The sequence below is a fragment of the Nymphalis io genome, chromosome 12 (assembly GCF_905147045.1).
Source record: "Nymphalis io chromosome 12, ilAglIoxx1.1, whole genome shotgun sequence".
Taxonomy (NCBI): Eukaryota; Metazoa; Arthropoda; class Insecta; order Lepidoptera; family Nymphalidae; genus Nymphalis; species Nymphalis io.
Genome location: NC_065899.1, coordinates 580,806 through 604,254, shown reverse-complemented (window position 1 = coordinate 604,254; position 23,449 = coordinate 580,806). Strand labels below are relative to the sequence as shown.

The 23,449-nt window shown below is 37.8% G+C and overlaps 1 protein-coding gene across 9 annotated transcripts in view; it reads left to right on the top strand.

The window, feature by feature from the left end:
* Positions 1-23,449, top strand: part of LOC126772162 (liprin-alpha-1) — a 148,066-nt gene that overhangs the window by 115,186 nt on the left and 9,431 nt on the right. For 7 of the 9 annotated variants that reach the window (XR_007669629.1, XM_050492368.1, XM_050492366.1 and 4 more), the window contains exons 2-13: positions 10,628-10,729; positions 16,161-16,325; positions 16,542-16,616; positions 16,888-16,995; positions 18,054-18,122; positions 20,146-20,313; positions 20,441-20,560; positions 20,995-21,120; positions 21,368-21,537; positions 21,992-22,148; positions 22,391-22,507; positions 22,965-23,045. Coding sequence is in view for 8 of the 9 variants with exons in the window: in XM_050492368.1 (XP_050348325.1) it covers positions 10,628-10,729; positions 16,161-16,325; positions 16,542-16,616; positions 16,888-16,995; positions 18,054-18,122; positions 20,146-20,313; positions 20,441-20,560; positions 20,995-21,120; positions 21,368-21,537; positions 21,992-22,148; positions 22,391-22,507; positions 22,965-23,045 (1,458 nt within the window). In the remaining variant the exon portion in view is untranslated. Of the gene's footprint in view, positions 1-6,134; positions 6,260-10,627; positions 10,730-16,160; positions 16,326-16,541; positions 16,617-16,887; positions 16,996-18,053; positions 18,123-20,145; positions 20,314-20,440; positions 20,561-20,994; positions 21,121-21,367; positions 21,538-21,991; positions 22,149-22,390; positions 22,508-22,964; positions 23,046-23,449 lie in introns of those variants that run through there. The other 2 variants (XM_050492367.1, XM_050492365.1) reach the window with 2 other exon arrangements.

Below are 23,449 nucleotides of genomic sequence, written 5' to 3'. Positions count from 1 at the left end.
GCACTCGCCGTGATACAGTCGATAGAAAGCGCTCAGTGCTGCTATCTCACGACGCAATATACAGCCAATGCGCCGCCAACCTTGGGAACTAAGATTTTATGTCCCTTGTGCCTGTAATTACACTGGCTCACTCACCCTTCAAACCGGAACACAACAATAACAAGTACTGCTGTTTTACGGTAGAATATCTGATGAGTGGGTGGTACCTACCCAGACGAGCTTGCACAAAGCTCCAGTAAATGGGATATGGGATGTCCGATTAATTTCCATTTATTTCCCATCGCGCAATGTTGCAATTTGATTACAGGTACTTCAACTTTTTTTATTTTAATTTTATATATTACTAGCTAACCCTTGCCCACTTCGTTGGGCGGTAAACATTTTTACTTGTGATGAAATTATAATTGTGATTCGGTTAGTACTAAGTGCTATGATTTATTTCCGTGCGTTGGCGACGACATCCGACTACCACGAAAAGGTCTTTTCTTTTTTCGGGTTATTATATAGCCTATGACACTCACAAATAATGTGGCTTTCTATTGGTAAAAGAATTTTCAAAATCAGTTTAGTAGATCTAGAGATTACCCCTACAACCTCACAAACTTTATCTCTTTATAATATTAGTATCGATAAAAATTACTGTACATAGTTTACTTCTTAAGCCGTAAGATACATAATTTATACAACCCATAATCGTAAACATTTTGATGTTAAAATAAATGTCAAATGAGCTTTTTGATAAATTATAATAGAAAGCTTAGCTGAAGTCTCAAAAAAAAACTGCATGTGCAACTACATTAAAAATAGAAACAAAACGTCCTAATATTTTAATTTAAGTGTTGTATTGAGTATTAAATCTTTCCTTTCTTATCAAAAAATATTTATTTACACTTTATCCACAAATATCTCTCAATGCAAGTTGAATACTACATTTGAGGAGACATGTTTCCTCTTGATGTTTTATGTAAACAAAATTGCAAAGCGCAGTAGTGTTTGGATCTGAATCCGTTATACAAGATCAAAGAGATCTATTTAAGCATTATTTGAATGTCCTATTTAATATCGTGTTAATCTGTGATGTTTTGTCTTGCCTTTAGAGGTTTTGAGTATTTTTTACATAGAATGTCCCTTACATAGCCAATACACCACCAACCTTGGGAACGAAGACTCTAATGGCTGTAGTTACACTGGCTCACTCATCCTTCGAACCGGAACGCAATATTTTCAATATAATATTTATATATAAGGTATATAGGTATAAAATTGGACAACCCATTGGCCATGGTCGATAAATAGAATCGCGTTTTTCTTATATACTTTTTGAAACGTTTTCGTATTAAACCGGCACGCAATTTCATTTTCAATAGTAAAACTGGCTAAGCCCGATTCAGTTTTTCATATGAAGACTGAATTCATAGTGTTATTCGATACTGTCTATACATGTGATAAAACATCACAGACAACATGATGGCCTAGTAAGCCGAGATGGCCTATTGGTTAGAACGCTTGAATCTTAACCGATTATCGCGGGTTTGAACCCGGGCAAGCATCACTGAATTTTCATGTGCTTAATTTGGGTTTCTAATTCATGTCGTGCTTGACGGTGAAGAAAAACATCGTAAAGAAACCTGCAAGTGTCTAATTTCACTGAAATTCTGCTACATGTGTATTCCACTAACCCGTATTGGAGCAGCGTGGTGGAAAAAGCTGCAAACCTCCTCCTCAAAAAAGGAGAGGAACCCTTAGCCCAGCAGTGGGACATTCACAGGCTATTACTAACATTCAAAAAACAAAGATTTTTAATTGTTATTTTGCTTAAATACCAGGTAATTTGCACGGTACCACCGTTCGTCTTCGTGTAACACCCAGACGTCGCCAACCATTTATATACAGTTTAACTAATCAATCACTAAACATGATTTATAATTCGGCAGTTGGTGGCGCTTTAACAGGATGATGAGTGTAATAATTATTATTCAAAAGCAGTATAATTATTTAAATTCATTTGATATATTTTCGTTTAGGTACATATATGTCATTGCTTTTATTTTTGGGTAACATAGACATTAAAAAAGGTAAAGTACTGTAACAGCCTATAAATGTCCGACTGCCGGACTAAGGCGTCCTTTCTTTTTGAGGAAAAGGTTTCGAGCTTACTCAACGACGGTGCTCTTCTGCGGGATAGTAGATACACGTGGAAAATCTGAAAACATACAGTTTTCGTCACGATATTTTCTCAATTTCTTAATCTAAATAATTAAGCAAGTGCACATTTAATTTAATGGTACATATCCGAGTTTGAACTCAAAATCGTCGGTTAAGTTTCACGTCTTATAACCACTGGGCTTTTACAGCGCTTTAACATGTACATTATATATATTTCTTTTTGATTTACAGTGCGTTTTGTGTGAAAACTATGTATACCGCCTCAAGTGTAACGCGTACCCAATTTAAATCCCTCAGTTTAATCGAAAACATACATTCGTCGACATGCTTGTTTTACAAGTATACAAAGTTACAAGCTCTCTTAATAATATTGAAATAGATTACATAACATTAGATACACAAAGAGAAACCGCATCAAAGTTGGAAATCCAATGATAGCTACCACTTTTTTTCCACTGCGCTAGATTTATCTATTCAAAATTGCTTCAATTTAACTCACTGTGCTTATATTATTGCTCAGCCTCTGCCTGTAACATTGGTCTTGATTTAGATCTAGTACACTTCGAAGCGAGATTAGCTTTGTATTTTTTTTATTACGTCGTTTGTTTTTTTTTCTTTCGAGTCAGATTGCTCATTGAATTTTAAACCGAAGGTAGCGAAGTACAAGTCTTAGTAAGAATAGTTACATGTATCGAATTTTAATTTATGTTTTAAGCTTATTTTGTGCTCAGCTATATAAGGACTATATTTTCCTAATTAAATAAATTCAACCATCGCTTTATTTGTTTACCTCACAAGAATATCTAACACTAGATGTCGCATGCGGCTACGCCCGCGTGTTTTAGTTTGTGTAATGTAGTCTAATATCCGTCCTTGGGGTTCATACCAAATTTTATCAAAATCGGTTCAGTGATTTATCCATGAAAACATAACAGACAGTGTTACTTTGGCATTATCAATATTAGTACAGATTCCTTTCTTATAATGTTTTCGTTAAGAGAGCCAATATGCGTGCGTGCGTCTGATATTTGTTGGCGTAAAACTTTAAATCAATTTAATGAAACTTTATTCAAGGCCCATGAAGTCTGCATTAACATACCTTAGTCAGGAAGTTGTTCATTACTTCTATTATTCGTTTTTATACAATGTTTATCGTTTCTATCTAGCCCCTTTTTTATTGCGATTGAAAAATACATTTACACGTTTCATGAAGAGGGATATTATGTGGGACTCGGCACCTTGAATTCCAGTACACCGGACTATCATATATCATATTCCAACAAAAAATGCAGCGGTACCTTCACCGTCTTTTCGGGGGCCGTCACGAGACCGCTTGTGCATACTACCATCGTTTCTATCCAGCCCCAGATATATATTTAAAACATCCCGAAGCTCGAGCTGCAAGATAATAAATAGTCCGAGCACCTCTTCTATATACAACCTTCTGAGCTAACAATAGTTAATTTCAATATAAGCTTTATATATATATATATATATATATATATATATATATATATATATATATCCGTAACCGTAACAGCCTGTGAATGTCCCACTGCTGGGCTAAAGGCCTCCTCTCCTCTTTTTGAGGAGAAGGTTTGGAGCTTATTCCACCACGCTGCTCCAATGCGGGTTGGTAGAATTCACATGTGGCAGAATTTCAGTGAAATTAGACACACGCAGGTTTCCTCACGATGTTTTCCTTCACCGTAAAGCACGAGATGAATTATAATCACAAATTAAGCACATGAAAATTCAGTGGTGCTTGCCCGGGTTTGAACCCACGATCATCGGTTAAGATTCACGCGTTCTTACCACCGGGCCATCTCGGCTTTTTTTGGGAGTAACGCTATATATATATAGCGTTACTCCCAAATTTACATACTTACAGTATCACGAGAACATAGAAAATAACTAAAATACATAAATTGAGTAATATACACCAAACTACACCAACCAAACTAATTAATTATGTCATAAAACTTTATCGTTATATTAAGGTGGCATTCAGTTTAATTTGATGTTAAAAAACAATTTGTTTTCGTATAAGAATAAACTTTTTAGATCTAAGATGCAAATATGTACATTATGGAATATAAATCACCAACGGAACTCTTGATATTGTATTACTAAAATCATTTAAACTCGCTAACGATATTTCTTTTAAAAAAAACGTTAAGTTTTGCAAACATTAAGCTAGTAAGTAACGCAAATATAGTTAAGTTAATAAAAAACTAAAAAAAAGACCCACTTCACTATACTAATACACCTATATACCTATATATATTTTCAACGCACTCTAAAAAGTGGTAACCTAAGATATGGTGTAATAAAAGGCACTACGGCGAGTCTCTTCGGAGGGTGTAATTGACGTGGTTTACGATCTCCTCCCATTGGCTCTACATGGTTATGTACGAACTTAGATTAATATAATATTTTTTTATCGATAAACGATTGGACAGTTGAGATTATTCTAGGCTTTGAAATTTACCTACAATTATGGAAATTATGAGGAGGCCATTAGGCTAGTGAAAAAAGGGAAATACACTATACTATAAATGCGAAAGTACCTTTATCTGTCTGTTACGCTTTCACGGAAAAACGAATTAACCGATTTTGATGAGATTTGTTATATAGTAAGCTCCAAACTTAAAGAACGATATAGCGTCATTTACATACCTAACATTTGCCCCCCTTCCCTATCACACGGGTAAAGCTGCGGGCGAAAACTGGTGTCTTATAAGCTCAAATACCCAATTTATAAGGGTTGTGTCTTTGCCCAATAATTATTATATTTACAAAATATACACATAAACATTTTTTTGAAAAGTTTATTTTGAAATTAAAAGTAAAAAAAAAAAACAATATAATGTTTTTAATCGTTAGGAACGTTTCTCTTGTTCACAAGTATCGTATGTAAGTGATAAGAGGACGATATATCCGATCGCGTCGAAACTGAGAAAGGTTCGGTTATCCGCCCTGCCATGTTAACGACTTATCAGTTATCACGAACTAATGCTTGGGATTTTCGAAACGTTTAGGATTTTTCGAGAAAGATCAACCTGTCCGTTGTAAACCGACTTTTTCTTTTAGGAAATATACTATATCACATGTGTGAAAAAAATAGTTTCGCTCTATATACGAAAGATTTTTTTTTTTTCATAGAATAGGAAGGCGGACGAGCATATGGGCCACCTGATGGTAAGTGGTCACCAACGCTCTTAGACATTGGCATTGTAAGAAATGTCAACCATCGCTTACATATCCAATGCGCCACTAACCTTGGGAACTAAGATTTTATGTCCCTTGTGCCTGTAATTACACTGGCTCACTCACCCTTCAAACCGGAACACAACAATATCAAGTATTGCTGTTTTGCGGTAGAATATCTGATGAGTGGGTGGTACCTACCCAGACGAGCTTGCACAAAGCCCTACCACCAGTAGAAAATTTAAGAAATATTGTTTCAAATTTGAACGAGAAGCCAGAAATGTGTCGTGTTTCATACTTATTAGTTTTCTCCTGTCTGATTATACTATTATATAAATATACTATTATTAAAGTTGAAAATTTTGTGTGTTTGGACGCGTCTACATAAAGATTTTGTAATTTTATTTTTTCGTTAGATCATTTATTGAGAAAGGTAGACTATAAAACATGATGGGCCATGTCATACGGCCCACGAGGGCAGAGCTGTAACATTTAACCTGGGCGAAACCTCGAGGATCTGCTCATTAGCTTATGAAAAAAACATTATTTTTTATGAATAATGTGCACATCATTCGCAAAATGAGATACGAGAGACGAACATCATGCAATTTAAAATATGATTTTCGAAATTAAACAGAATTAATTGATTTGAGAGTAAATCTGTGACATAATGACCAGAACTATAAATATCAAAATATTAGCGGTACGGATGGTATGGTTATGAAGTGGTACCAGTAAATTCAGTGGTAGTGCGCGCTGGCTCAGCGAGGGATGCACGCGCGCGATGCTGCGCGGCGGCGGCGCGTGCGCTTTGCTCGGCGCGCCGTGCACGCGCAAAAACGGTGCTGTCTGTACGTGCCGCGTGCACACTGCGCTACTGCAGGTGGGTTTGGTGGTAATCACGTGATATATTCTAGCAATGCAATCTCTGATTTGCATTTGTATTAGCTACGGTAGTTTGAAAATTAAAATGGATAATGCTAATTTTAAGAGGCGTGACATCATTTCCAATTGTTTTAGAGTGAAGCTCATGAAAAATACGGAAAGGATATACTCGATGATGTATTGTATTCGAATTTAACAGTTTCATAGCTCAGTATATTATTTACCTTATACTCGTAAATAATAAATAGAAGTTCGGAATGTAGATTTTTTCGAAAAGATTCGGCAAGAAACCCAGTAATTTTTCATTTTATAAAAACCAACGAGTACAATAGTATTTTTAATCATATATACATCTAATCGTTTACAGAATAATATACTTTATTTATTAATATACAATTCTTAGTAGTAGTAACAGCCTGTAAATGTCCCACTGCTGGGCTAAGGCCTCCTCTCCCTTTTTGAGGAGGAGGTTTGGAGCTTATTCCACCACGCTGCTCCAATGCGGGTTGGTGGAATACACATGTGGCAGAATTTCGATGAAATTAGACACATGCAGGTTTCCTCACGATGTTTTCCTTCACCGAAAAGCACGAGATGAATTATAAACAGAAATTAAGCACATGAAAATTCAGAGGTGCTTGCCCGGGTTTGAACCCACGTTCATCGTTTAAGATTCACGCGTTCTTACCACTGGGCCATCTCGACATTTTTACAATGTGCAATCACGTGTGCTTCACAATTCTTCGGCATGAATATTATTCATTAGTAAAATGACTACGAGATTTTATTATGAAGCTTTAGTAATGGAATAACTTCATGTAGGTTGACAATAAATAGATTATACCGTCACACGTGACCCTTATAAGCGGCAAGAGCTCGTATATGAGCTCTTTATTAATCTGGTTTAAGAATACCAGATTAGTGAATACGAGGGCCAAGGAATAATTCTTGTCAGCCAGATAAAGGACCACTCGTAATATTTCTAATCTTGAGGCTCTTAATCCTGTAAATAATTTATCTTGTGGTGAATAACACGTTCGTTTAAAAACATAATATTTTTCTACTTACTGATTAATTTCTATTTATTTCGAATACAATTAGAAACAGCAACTCGAGGACCAAACCGAGACGGTTGGTCTATGCAATAAATAGCACCAGAAAATAAAATATCGAGTTTTATTCTACTTATATTAAAAATGGAGACGATTAAATAGTTCCCAATATCTTGCAAATCTTTGTTCGGAATTCCAATAACTATACACTAAGAAGAGATCAATGCCGTTTGCATTCAGAAAAGAGCGTGCTATACGGTCTATATTTTAGTCATTTTCAAAAGCCGAACAATCATTTCAAGGCGTTCTCTCGCCGCCGGCTCGGGTCACGCCAACATTTTGCAGCATTCGAATCAAAGCGGAGCAAACACCGACTCTCAGTAAACGAATTCTTTGCACCACCTGTTTCTCTAATAGGTAGCTAGCCTCGAATGCCACTCACCAAAGTCAAGGCGGGGTCAACCGCAGTACGGTTTTAGAAATCTTTGCTCGAGCAATTGCTGTTTTTTTTTTCAAGGTATATGTACATTGCCTTTCGACGTTTACATTAAGTGTCACTCACGAACGAAATGCTTTTTCTATTGCCTATTAACCTGAATTTGAGATTTTAAAGAAGACATCGCTTAAAAAAATTAAATCTTATTTAGTTTTAGTTTACAAGAAAGTTAATTGAAAAACGCCAAGGCTTAAATCAATTACAAAAATGTATTTATATTATTATACATATATATAAGTATATTATTTAATGTAAACCATAACGAAGTTTATTAGATTTTGTTCCTTTATCTTTATTAGTAAGGTCTTGTTATACTTTAAAATGGTTTCCATAAACGAATCGAAATGTCAGAAATGGAAATTTTTTGGCATCCTGCGGAAATTGATTCGGCTTATAACCGATAGTGTTTCGTTTTCACTAATTGAAATTGCTATGACTACTTCTGTTTCAACTGCTCATCGAATATAGATTTTATCCCATTGTAATAAGGCCGTTGAGTTTAATGTAGAAATATTGGTTTGTGGTACAGTTAGTCCAATTAACGCGACAGGTTTTGCGCTGGGTGTAATGTTTTGTATTTGTCCATATAAAAGCTATATCAAGCCTTTATGGACACTAAAGTGTGCGTCTAGGTAATTGCAAACACTATTTTAAAATAATTATACCTTTTTGCTTATGAATTTAAAATGAGATGATTATTTTGTAAGTGCAGGAGAATGCAACAGGCGAGCTCTTAGTGAGATGGGACTCGAGTGCAGGATCGTCGTCGTCTAATTAGTAACTGAAGTAGGGGGATATCAATCGCGATGGGTCGCAGATTTTTACCTGATCGTATTTTGTATTTTTACAAGATGTTTTGAGTGAACGATTTCATATTGTAGTTAATAATTTATCTTTGTAAGGGTAAGACAAAAATTTGGTATTTAAAAAATTCTTACTTACCTGTAAAGCTTAAAATTATGCTTATTTATCAGTTTCCTATATACTCTCATAATACAGACATCATTTTTCTGTTTCAGTTATGTCCGTAAATATTTAATATGTATTATAAAATTAAACGTTAAATTATTTCGCTTAGCTAGAGGTTGTCCACATGTTTTTTTTAATACGTAATTCTAATAACGATCTTCTTATTCCTCTCTACCTCCACTAGATACTAGCAAAAATACACAAATAGTTAATTTATGTATTTTTGCTCAGTAACAAAGAACTTATCAATAAAAACGAAGACCTTCGAGTAAGACCTATTCGAATATCGAAAAAGTGTCACTCGCAACCCCAATTATGATTTATCAAGTCCAACGGTCCTGTATACGAAACAAAACAAAAATTCTCGTCGAATATACAAACAGCTGAACCTAATAAGGCCAGTAAACAATGCGATAGTCATAATGTTGTCAATACAGCTCATTTATTGCCGGGGAGCCGGCCGACGTCCTCCCCAGACTCCCCAGGGTGAAAATAAATTTAAGAGAGAAGTTATTGTTTGTTGCATAATTTTTCGCCACAGGAACATTTTCTATTTTATGATAAAGCGACTTATTAAAACGCTCATGTATTTATTTGAATGTACAATAAATGTTTTACATTTATTGTACATTCAAAAATGTTTTACATTTATTGTACATTCAAATAAATAGTTTTTGGTTATAAATAAAAATAGGGCTTTCTGAAATGAATGCTTCCTGTATTCAAAATTTTGTTTTACGCAAGGAAACCATCGAACCTGAACTTCTCAAAATGGAAAACCGTGTCTGTTTAAGAATATTATCTAAAAGCCGAGGATGAATTATCGATTTTACTCACGTATAAAGTTTCGGAGAAATAAAAGTTTCGCGAAAAATAACGTTCATTCCTGAAAACGAATTTGCTTGGTGGATTATTTGATCTGTTTCTTTGATATTTGCTAAAGTGCTTTCAGGGATATTTTATTGTTCAGCAAGTAAAGTCAGACTAAATCCAAACTGAATCCTTAACGTGACGCATTGTCTATAATAGGTTATGAGATTTATTATTAAAACAAAACTAAAAGTCGTCAAACCAATCATAATATGTAATATTAATTTCTTACCTACATCATCAACTAAAACTATAAAATACAATTAATGGTCAATTCTTCCATTTCTTCTGCGTCATACGACACTGGCTGAATGTTTTGCGCAAACGTTCACATATCTACGTCATAAAATAAAAATATACATATATATTGGGTATAATGATAAGAACTTTGATATGTAACCTATTTCCAATTTGTTTGGAGACGTAATAAAATCTTATATTCATTGTTGTGTCACCAACATATCTTCGAGTTGCGTGCGAGGAAACGGTAAGCGTGATGGGATATCGCTGGTATTGTTTCACTCGGTTCACTCGTAATCGGCAGTGTGTTAGGTTTTATTACTCATTTTCCAAGAAATTTCACCCAACAACCACCAAAATTTATCGGTCTAACTTTTCCTACGTTTTGTTTATATATATATATATATATATATATATGATATAGCGATGAAAACATAATAAAATCTTATTGTTTCTTAGCAGGTCAATCAAGTTCTCGCTATTATTTATAAGCATTCTTAAATGTATCTCAAGAATGCGATTCAAAGTCTTTACGTCTAAAGGTCTTAGCTCGGATGAAAGGCTCTTTGAAACTGTTTATTGATTTAGACGCAATTCCAACATTTCAGGACAAGGACATGTAGAGGATCGTCTTTAAGTAAAGTTTTCTTAGCATATATTTATATGTTTGTCGTTGAAGACAGTCAATAGCGTCTTATAAATGACGTGAATAGGTAATGAAATAATTTTTTGTTAACAGGAATTCGCGACCCTCACGAAGGAGCTCAACCAGGCACGAGAACAGCTCTTAGAGCGGGAGGAAGAGATTTCAGAACTGAAAGCGGAGAGAAACAATACCAGGGTAAGTTTCTTAAAATATTTTTTGAAATTAAAAAAAATAATTATACTACATATATACTAATAGGCAAGCGTAATCGTAACAATTTACCGTAGCTACACAAAAGTAACATTCGGAAGATACATGTGACATTTACTAACGAAGCATTTATATTTTCATTGAGCGATCGCTTTTATCGCAGGCATTTGTTGTACCCGTAATACGTAATACTATATAAGGTCAATAGTAATTAATTAAAACTGGTGATAATACTAGAATGGGCTATATATGGATTTCTGTATATAGTTTTGCAACATGTAGCGACAAAAATAAATAATATTTGTTTCTACAAAAACAAAACTCGTAAGTGTGCGTATTTATAGCTACTGCACACGACAACACACATTTTCTATTTCACATCCTTTATGTATTATTTTTATCTTCTTTTTATGATATTTTTCTCATAAAAATGGCCTTTTCATAAAACTTGGATCATTCACCATTTTAATATTATGTATCGAATGTTAATTACATTTTTGATTAAAATTCATACACACGTTCATATGTACATACAAATGAAGATGAATTCCTCGAAGTTCGATCTTCCGAAGGTTTATCCCGTTACAATCACTTCCAGATGGAAAACCTAAAAAATAATTCATTTATCCTAAAACAAAGTTCTTTAGTTAAATTACTTATCAAGAATAAAAACATTATCATAATTTTCCGTTTATATACACAATATATATTGTGATTGACGAAATATTTATTCGTGGTTGTGGACACTTTATTATTGCCATCACCGTCTTTCTACTCGTGGATCGAACTGCACATGCCATGATCCACGACACCCCTTATTATCCTTATTTCCAAGCGATACCTAATTCTCAATTCAACTTCCGCAATAAACGCGCCCGAAAATATAACAGAAGCGGACCACTGGGGGCCTATTTGTTCATTTACGTCAACAATGACAAACAATTTACCACCGACGGCGAAACACGACGTTATTATGCCGTATATTATTCGCTATTTAGGAATCGACGAGTGACAAATCATTCAGAATGCGTTTTGTCTAGGTATACTTATTTTTTCTTTATTTATAAGGCGGAACGCGGACGAGCATATGGGCCACCTGATAAGTGGTCAGCATCGCCCATAGACATTGGCATTGAAAGAAATGTTAACCATCACTCACATCATCAATGGCCACCAACCTTGGGAACTAAGATGTTATATCCCTTGTGCCTGTAATTACACTGGCACACTCACCCTTCAACGGAACACAACAATACCAAGTACTGCTGTTTTGCGGTTGAATATCTGATGGGTAGTACCTACCCAGACGAGCTTGCTTACTGTATATATTGTCTTTTAAAACTTACTCATTTAGTTCTTCAATATTCATTGGTATATAATGATATGTCACGATTTTTTTTTTTTTATATTTGCCGGGAGGGCAAATGACTCTACTACTCTACTACTCTCTATGTAGAGTCCAAACGCGACGACGGCCAGTACAGACGGGAAAAACGTTCTGCACTAGCCGCCTTCGCCTTGCCGGCCCGCAAGATGCCTCTTCACGCCTCGTTTGAAGGAACCCGGGTTGTAAGAGGAGGGGAACACGTGAGCTGGTAAGGAATTCCATTTTTTGGAAGTGCGACAAAGAAAGGAGTTGCCAAATTTCTTTGTTCGCGATGGAATTGATGTCACAGTTTGGCGGTGACATCGAGAACCAGCTCGCGTGGACTTAAGAAGGACGGGGGAAGCAGGAATTAGAGAGAATAATTCCTCAGAGCACTCGCCGTGATACAGTCGATAGAAAGCGCTCAGTGCTGCTATCTCGCGATGCAATTGTAAAGGTTCAAGGGTGTTTGTGACCGTTACGTCGCCAATAATGCGTACGGCACGTCGCTGCAACCGGTCCAAGGCCTCCAGTAGGTACTTAGCGGAGCCATCCCAAAGGTGCGAGCAATATTCCACGCAAGACTGTACCTGTGTTTTGTACAGCAGGCACAGTTGTTGTGGCGTGAAAAAGCGCCGCACCTTGTTCAGAACTCCGAGTTTCCGTGAAGCTGTTTTTATAACAGCCTCTATGTAATCCCTTGGACTAAGGTCGCAGCGAACGTCAATCCCCAGCATGGCGATTTTGCTTTGTATCACCAGCGGAGTACCACAGAGGGAGGGAAGAGGGGAAAATGCTGACTTTTTCGCTGTGAGAGCGCATACCTGTATTTTCTTGGCATTAAACTCAACAAGCTTATCAGAGCCTCATTTGGCGATGAGCTCTAATGTCCTATCGAATTCAATGACAAGATCCTTCCGCCTCTCCTCAATTTCCGCTCGCCCAGCCACTGCGCGTCTGTGGTATCCACCATGCACTGTACTATCGTCTGCATAGCAATGTATGTTCCCAAGAGAGAGCATATCATTGATATGCAAAAGAAAGAGTGTGGGAGATAGCACAGATCCCTGGGGGACCCCAGCATTCACTACATAGAACTGTGAAGCGCAACCATCAACTAAAACACAAAGGCTACGCTTGTGTAGGAAGCTGGCAATCCAGGTGCATAGCTGAGCAGGCAGACCATATGCCGGCAGCTTGGAAAGAAGACTTCTGTGCCAGACCCTAACGAAAGCCTTGGAGATATCGAGGCTGACAGCCAACGATTCTCCATGCTTGTCGATAGCTTCACCCCAGAGGTGTGTTACGTAGGCTAGAAGATCACCTGTGGACCGTTTTGGTCGAAACCCGTACTGACGATCATTAATTAGACAGTGATCTTCTAGGTAATGGATCAGTTGGTTGTTTTGAATCCGTTCCATCACCTTACAAAGTACTGAGGTGATAGCTATTGGCCGATAATTTGCCGGGTCAGACCGATCCCCTTTTTTGGGAACCGCTTGCACATTAGCTCTTCTCCAAACCTCCGGCACACGCCCCGATGAGAGAGAAAGTTGGAACAGGCGCGTTAACACAGGAGACAGCTCCGCTGTGCACTTCTTCAGTACTATGGCTGGTATTCCATCGGGACCGCTAGCTTTCCGTACATCAAGTGCCCCTAGGATGCGAAACAAGATCATGACCAATCTGTACAATGCGCTGTGCATTCGCTTTCGTGTATGCCTTTCTACAGGACTTGGAATTTTTATTGTAGTTTGCTTTCAGTGAGTCAATGTTAGATGCCCCGCTAATGCAGCCGTTGATCCGCTTGCAATATGCCGCCTGCTTAGATGATACAGCATCGGTACATTCACGAGTGAACCAACGGTTACGCGTACCCCTACTGACGAGATCTGAGCTAGGAATGTAGTATTCCATTCCCAACATGATCTCGTCAGCAACAGCAGCGGCACTAGCTGTCGGGTCATTCCCACTGAATCAACGTTCCTTCCAAGGAACCGACGCATAGTAATCGCGCATACCGTCCCAATCCGCCGACTTATAGTGCCAAACGCGACGTTTGCATACCGCTAGTGGCGGCAGCTTGGCCTGTGGCACTCTGGTAGATATAAGGCTGTGATCCGAAGAGCCAAGAGGAGCCTGAACCACAACCTGATATTCCACCGGGTGAGAATTCAGCAGAAGGTCTAGTAGAGAAGGTGCTTGCCCATCAATGTCTGGGATCCTGGTGGGCTGATCAACCAGTTGGGTCAAGTCATGTGTGAGAGCAAACGCATGAGCAGTCCTTCCAGCATGGTCAGTTTTGAGGGATTTCAACCATGATTCGTGGTGAGCATTAGAATCCCCAAAAAACACCAATTCCGCGTTAGGAAATTGCTCTTGCGCAGCATCTGCCAACCGACTAAGATGGTCAAATAATCGGCTTGTCTCTAAGTTACCATTGTGGGATCTGTAGAGGCACACGTAGACTCGACTCTGACGAACCAGGTCCACACGTACCACCAACATGGAGAAGGAGGTGTCCTCCAAGCAGCGCAGTCGGTGACAGCAAACATCCGTCCTGACGAACAAGCATACTCCGGCTTTCGCTTTGAAGGATTCTTCAAGCGTGTAGCCGGGATAATTAAGGTAGCTGGTATCGGCAGGACGGAGTATTTGTGTCTCCGTGAGAAACAACATTGCTGGCCGTGCTGTCTCGAGATGGTGGTGGACAGCGTTGAGGTTAGCGTGGAGTCCACAGATGTTAGAGAACTCGACCTCAAACAGCGAGGGTATGGTGGGGGTGTGCACCGCTGTACGACCGTTATTTCTGCTTTGTTGCGCTACCATTTGGGAAAAAAAAATGGAAAAGAGACGTGAAGCGAGCGACGTATTGCCACGATAGGGATGGGCAAAGTGTGGAGGCGTGTTTTCCCAAGTGGTTGCCAAAAGGAAAAATACACTGACCCGCCGGACGGAAGGGCCCCCGAACCCCAAAGGAAGTGGCCGCCGGTACCCCACCTTCCGGTCACCAACCGGCACGACGGTCCACCCCGAGATTATGCGTGGCCTAGTGGGGCAGCCTCGCGAGCTGGTTAGGCACGCTCGAGCCTCTGTACTATGCCACGGGCGGCCAGCGGAACAGCCGTTTCTTCGGGTCTCCCTGTCCGGCAGGTCAAAACAGTTTCCCCCGGCATTGGTTCAACAGCCGTCTCCACTGGACCAACACCCATCGCGGCAATACTCGCTCGGGTACTGGCTGTACGCTGGCTGACCTCGAAACGCGGCTGCAAGCCACTTCACGAGTTTTTCACCATGCGTACGCATGCCAGGCGGATGTTTAACATCCTACCACCAGATGAGCAGATGGCCGCTCAGATATCCCTTAGTCGCCTCTTAAGACACCCATGGGAACGAGAGGGGCAGTGAAATGTATTCTTTCTCCGTCACTGCACGGATGAAAATATATGTATGCGTCATTAAACTATATTAATTAATTATTTTATATTTACAGTAACAGCCTGTTAATGTCCCACTGCTGGGCTACGGTCTCTTCTCCCATTTTTTGAGGAGTAGGTTTGGAGCTTATAAATTGATTATTTATAAGCCACTAATTGTTTCATGACCTATTTCATGAATGTAATAAGCCTTATATCATAAGAAAATCCCACGCGTTATATCTGAGTTAGTATTCCTATGTGATGAACGTGACTGTTCTTATTTACTTTTATATTAATTAGATCTCTAGTTAGGAGCGGCTAGTTTGCCCTTAGGGAAAGCGGTTATATTCAACGATAAAAGTATTAATATGGTTTTGCCGTAACTCACTTATGTTTTAGGTCTGGATGTTGTAATTACTATCTTTGATAAAATTATTTAAGGAAAAAATAAAATAACTTCATTTATAAAAAATCATTATATATAAAGTCTGCACATTGGTACCGTATTATTTTATATATAACTTAGAAAACAATGGATATATTATTATTATATAGATAGATTTGAAAGCTTCACACAAAATCGGTCAAGGAAAACAAATAACATAAAAATACAACGTATTTCTGTTTCCAGTTACTCTTAGAGCATCTAGAATGCTTAGTGTCACGACACGAGCGCTCACTGCGCATGACGGTGGTGAAGCGGCAGGCGGCCGCTCAGTCCGGGGTCTCGTCCGAAGTGGAAGTTTTGAAAGCGCTGAAGAGTCTATTCGAACACCACAAGGCGCTCGACGAGAAGGTATGTAATACTTGATGAGAAGACATCTCAATTCATGCTTGTAAATGTTACGAAAAATTATTCTGTATCTATTAGTCCAGGCGATTGATTATCTTAATTACCAATTAAATTTTGATTGATTTAGTTTCAACTTATACCATCCTCCATCTTCCATAAATCTTGCGTATCCAAATAGCTATTAAATTTCTCAATCAACAATATTTCCTTATATTCCAGGTTCGAGAAAGGCTGCGAGTTGCATTAGAGAGAAACACAGCTCTGGAAGAAGAATTAGCGTTAACCAAAGAGGAAGTGCGTTTTGTTATTAGCTAAAACGTTTCGAAATTGTCATACTTAAGAAACATTTGAGCTTAGAATTACACAACCTAATTATAAAAATATAACTACACTTTTAGTAATTTACCTAAATCATACTTTTGTATTAAATCCATTTATTAAAAATATCTAACAAAAACTAGGTTCAATAACAAAAACGAAAAAAATAAAATATGGTATTTTTGACACATTATTCATGTCAACGTCTTGATTCCGTATAACCAAGTCTAGCGTAGTATTTTAACAGTTACAGCAATACAAAGCGTCTGGCACGCAAGACGGGGAAAAGCCCAAAGAGAATGGCACAGCCACAACAGGCTCGCCGGAACAGAACGGCGAACAGCAACAAACTAAGGTAACCAATCAGAAACATCCCAGACTACACACCATTAACACAAATTTACAACAACAAAAACGACCGAAGCTGTAATATAAGGCTTTTGAGATAGATTGTTTTAAATCGATATTCAAAGCTAAACAATTTGATATTCCGAAACATAAACAACTACACACAACATTCAACACAACGAAAGATGAACAAAATATAACATAGACAATTACACATAGGAGCTTCTTGAATGGTTGTGTAGCGTTATGTCATGTTTTAGAATTAATAATAACGTTTTACTCAATTCCTTTATTACTATCGTCTATACTAGTTTTTAAATTAGCTTATGTGAATTCACATTTTGTTGGATAGTGAAATTGTACGTGCAAAGGATTGAGTAAAACAAATTAACTAATTAGAAGTTTTGTCTAGCATAACGAGACGTTAGTTGGCATGATAAGTGAATGCCCTTCCGCATCGGGGTCACTCTGTAATGTTACTTAATACGATCTTTGCCTCGCCACTTCTGGTTACGGACATGAGGATATTCATACATTTTTCTAATTTACTTACCGCTGTAATACACCGAAAGTACTTTCGTCCTTTTTTGTGTTATCGACTAGTTATCAACTTAACTTAAAGTTTTCAACTTTTCCTCTTTTTAAATTCTAATATCCGTCAGGCTGTGGCTGTCAGGCGCCAACTTTGTAAATTGGCAGTATTTAGATAACTTCATAAAAGTACCTTAAAGACCGTTCTGCGTCTGATCCTCCCGCTTCGAAATGCCTTCCCATCGAATTTTGAGGAAGGATTGGAGAGTGGAGTAGAGAGTGTTACCGCAAACAATTGCACTATCAATATCTCCGGCGCGATGGTTAATTCTTGAATATGGCCGCCGTGGCTGAAATTCAGTCAGAGACCTTTAGAAAAGAGTTCTTCAGAAAAATTTAGCAAAGTATTTAGTATCGAGGAATAGGGCGTAAAGTAAGATATAATTATTATTAAATTGTGATTAGTATGTTCTTATAAGATGACAATAGCGGAAGGGCGTAAACAGTTATTTATTTATTTAATGATCGTCGCAGGAGAGTAGTGTTAACGGCGAAACGGAGGGCAAGAAACTCACTGAGCTCCAAAACACGATCGCCAAGCAGGTCAGCGCCATGTTGGTCATAGATCATTCGAACTGCTGACTTTTTTGATATAACCAATAAAGTGATTATTACAACTGCTTCTAGCTAAGTCAACGCAATGGGTTGACTGCTTATAATAATTATATATATATATATATATATTTCCAAGTAAATTATTACAATTTATATAAACCCGACTACGGAATATTTTTTTAAATACATAATAATGAGAAATACTTTTATTGTTGCTTCTCCAAATTTATGTGAGAATAAGACTAGGACATTCATGCCCGTATTCACAAACAATACTATGAGGACTCACAGTGCGCACAAACACGTAAGGTCGGCATAAAATCAGAAATAAATTATTAGAAAAATGCGGCGCTCATTAAATTAGCTCAAGTAATATGACGAGACACAGTTTCGGTAGACAGATAGACGAAGAATAATTCGATACTTATATTGACGATGTGCCTACCGAGCAAATGACAATAAGTACAATACATTGCTTACAAACCTAGAAATTCATCACGAATTATTATTTATGTCATACCGTAACAGCCTGCGAATATGAATGCTAAGGCCTTCCTTTCCCTTTTTTTTTTGAAGAGAAGGCTTGGAGCTAATTCCACCACGCTTATTGCTCCAGTGCGGGTTGGTGGAATACACATGTGGCAGAATTTCAGTGAAATAAGACACATGCAGGTTTCCTCACGATGTTTTCCTTCACCGTAAAGCACTAGATGAATTATAATCACAAATTAAGCACATGAAAATTCAGTGGTGACTTGCCCGGGTTTGAACCCACGATCATCGGTTAAGATTCACGCGTTCTTACCACTGGACCATCTCGGTTTTAAACTTAGCAACGTAAATGAACCAATCACAGATCGTTATTCGACGCAGTGCGTTCGCATAGCCAAGGAGTATTGTTCGTTAATAAAAACACAACGGACGCAATGCCTATATGAGCGTAGCGTTAATTTCCATCTGAGTGTATAATTGTTTGTCAATACGGATGTAAGAAAATAAAAAAAGTGATTAAAGCGCTTTATAATACTATACTTATAACAAAAACACATAAACTAAAATATCCAAACCCTTCGGCTGCCTCGTAGTCGGGTAATAATGTTATGAAAGTTATTTTTAAAATGTATAGAAAGTTGTTGAAATACATCACTGATGATTTTCAATGCATGTAGGACTGTAGGTATTAATCGTATTTCGCATATGTCCGTTTAAAGTAATAATACTTAAATGTTGCCGCATTTTCAACATTTTTATACATTATAATATTATGTTATTGATTATGTTTTTTGTTTCTAAAACATGCGCATGTATTAACACAATAATAGCATTGCAACTAATGCAACCATAAATTCGCTTTACATTTTTGAATTGTGCTTTTAAAATACTTGCAGTGCTATTCTGTAAAAAAACACTTGTTGAAAATCTAATAATTATTTACTACAGTCAATGTTACCTATAACTTTTTATATAACGATCGTTTTCGTATTCGTTTCGAGTTTATTCATACAGAATCGCTCTGCTGTTTGTATTTAATTATCATAAACTGATAACTTATCAACATTTACAATAAATATAAATTGTTGCCTGTTAGATTTTCATTATGCATGCATATTTATTAGTATAGTATTATACTATAATATGTAGTAGCACACAATTACCGCTTCTTGGCGCCGTTTCTCTGATCTTTAAAAATAGTTACACAATTGTCCCATGAGTAATTTTAGTTAGATTGTCAAGTCGTACACCATACCGTATCAATAAATTTTAAAATCATATCCAAAGGCAAGATTTGAATACGCACCCTTCAATTATATCACCACTCATCTTATTAACCCCTTTATCTTACCGTGACATTGTCAGGCATGGTTGATTTTCAAGTTTTAAAACTAATGTCACCCTTTGTACGTGATTGACGTAAAATATTAAGTATAAATCATCCATAGTTCTTTGACCACAGCACCTATTTATTTCTAGACGTTATATTATATAATTAACAAGAGTTTTCAATTCTCAGTCAGCGGAACTGAGCTCGTGGCAGCGTCGGGTCGCGGAGCTTAACAATAAAGTAACTGAGTTGGAAGATAGATTGACGAAGGGTGAGAAAGAGCTAGCGAAAAAGCAGGACGAGTGTGCTAAATTACAGCGCGACCTGAGAGAAAACGTGGCACAAAAGGAAGATCAGGTTAGTAATCCATTTTTAATAATTATTTTAAGCATCGTTCTTCATATTTAACACTAACCAAGTCTGTTATATTCTTCTACTATAACTTCCTGATAGCTATTTGAAGAATACCTTCGTATTTTTGCAGGAGGAGAGGATAGCAACTCTAGAGAAGCGATACTTGAACGCTCAACGCGAATCCACGTCCCTGCACGACCTCAACGAGAAGTTGGAGCAGGAACTGCAGCACAAGCAGGCACAGCTCAAGGTATGTCAGCACAGCGAGAACAGATGAGCGATCACTATGATCATGAGCGTATCATTACATACAACCATAACGTTATTTTGATTCATGTGTCGTGTGATGTTTTTGATTTTAAGTTTTATTTGTGTTTTTATCGTGAGGATGAATTTTATTATTAGAAATTTAATATAAACAATATGAAAATTAACCAGGACTATAATATTGTTGTACTTACCGATCGATTATCGATTACATTCGATATAAAATAGATTTTATCAAATGTTTCAACATTAATATTACTAAAATCACATCCCGATTTGTTTTAATACGCACTTGCATGAACAATACACGTCACACGTTGCCCAACATATAACTTGAAGTCGTTAGAGTAAATAGACGCAAACCATTCGACATAGCCACGTGACCATCACACCGTCATTACACTCTCAACATTTCAGCTGCAAGAAGAGAAGATCGCGGCCATCGAGGAGAAGCTAGAACTCTCCACACAGAAGTTGGCCCAGATGTCTTCCTTGCCAGAAATGGAGGAGCAACTTAAAGCGAGAATGGAAGCGCTCAGCCAGGTAAAAGAAAATGTACTGTACTGTAAGTTTTTTAGGCTCACTTTCATCTGTCATGTGCTTTGACGTAGAACGGAGATGGTGGGTACTAATAGTAGTTTTGTAAATGAGAATAGACAAAGGCGTTGCTGGTCAATGAATTATTTTAGACGATAAATGTCTACACGATACATTGGGAAAATATTTCAAATTAAAATCTAATTTTATAGTTCTGTATATAAATTTTAATAATATTTTTCTATCTTTCTAGGCTCAAGAAAGACACGGCTCGGCTGAGGATCGCATTCAAAGGCTAGAGGCGAACGTGGAAGAGAAAAACGCAGAGCTGATGAGACTCAACCAACGGCTGCGGATGAACGAAGAGCACAACACTCGACTATCGGCGACTGTGGACAAACTTCTATCCGAGTCAAATGACAGGTAACAAAAGAATATCACCTACTGCTGTTTCTCAAATGCCCGCTTACACGTAAATTGTAAGAATTTTAAACATTTGCATCTTCTGTCATGAATGAAGTCCTCCGGAACTATTTTGGATACGACGGCCTATTTAAACGGAGACCAGTCAATTACGTAAGAGATGTTGTAGTGCACAAGTTTGGGCGTCCCTCTCTCTCATTATTTGATGGGACAAACCAAGACCACTGAAGTTCACCAATAAACAATATTACCACAACCTGTACTGCTATTGAGACTCTTTGCTAGAAATACTTTTATTAAAAGTACTGTTTTATCATATACTGTAGTTAATATTGTAGTTACATTAATAGCAGTTATTTAGGAAAACATCAACAACATCTTTGAAATTAAAATACTAACTACTATACTGATTTCCATAAGCTGTGACGAATTTTGGTCATTTTTTTTTGTTCAGATTACAAGTGCATCTCAAAGAGAGAATGCATTCCCTGGACGAAAAGAACGCGCTCACTCAGGAGTTGGAGAAGACGCGGAAGTACGCAGACGAGCTGCTTTCGGAGAAGGCGGAGATACTGAAGGAGCTCGCCAAGTGGAGGATGGAGACCGAACAGGTGAGGCTGACAGGAAATCTGGAGTCGAAGAGCAAAAGTAGATACTAGTGTATCAAACGTCACAGTAGTACCGCGTTTGCTCAACACTACACAATTTTGATTCTTACGACAAAATTGAATCACTAAACTTATATAATACTATATTATTACTTTGGGAGAGATGGCAACCATCTCTATATTGCGTGCGTATATTAAGATGATGTAACGCGATAGTGAAACAATTGTTCATGGTCCGTTTCCAGCTGAAGCGCCAGATGCTGCAGGCGGAGATCGCCTTCAACATCCAGCAGACGGACGCGCTGACGCGCTCGCTGTCGCCCGCCGCGCCGCAGCCGCCGCTCGCGCACTTCCCGCCCAAGGTGACTGGGGTTAAGAGTTCGCTGGACACTATACCGTCGTAGAAACAACCGTGGTCAACTAATTAGTATGGACATCAGATCGAAAGGGTGTGATGCTCTTTCTATTCCACGTAATTGTTCTGCACTTCCTCCATCACAGCCCGACTACGCCACACTGGTGTAAGAAAATACGGTGTAATCTGATATCTCATCTGAAACGAATCACATTCAGAGGTATTATATAAATCGAAGATCTTTCGGGGTTCCGATAAATATAGGGATTCAAGAGCAGACGAATGACCAGACTTGAAAATAAGAAATCGTCTAGAATTTAATTTTATAGAGCAAATTTAGTTAGTTGATCACCAGTATTAGCTAATTATAAAGTCACAAACTCTCTTGCACGTTTAGATCACAGTTACTCGTAATAGGTCACTCAGTCATTAGCGTTATAAAACACCCGCGGACATCATTCTAGCTGGACGGGTCGTGGGAGAAGCTGCAGCAGGCGCACGTGCTGGCCGGCGTGCAGGCCTTCGACGTGTCCAGCGACGCAGAGGTACGCACACCCAGTCATACCACTCTGTAGCTGGACAAGCTCATATGATCATGTGTTGTACTTATCATTGCGTTTCCATTTAAAGAATCAACATTTATCATTATTTTTTATTTTATATTAAAATATTTTTAGAATTGATTTATAGTTTTACGAGTAGGCGATTTAAAAAGTCTAACGTGTAAGTTAAACTTTAATAATATAATAATGAATATAATTGAACAGTTAATCTATGAAATTTATTCGTAATGTATTCGGCGCCCTGTCCACACTTGAATTATTTGCTTGGATGACTAATATTACACACAGATTCAAAATTCATTCAGCTCGGCAGCTCGTATTCGGTTTCATATGTGTCGACGCCGATTTTATGCTCGAAACGTTAACATAGTTCTAAGGAGATGGGC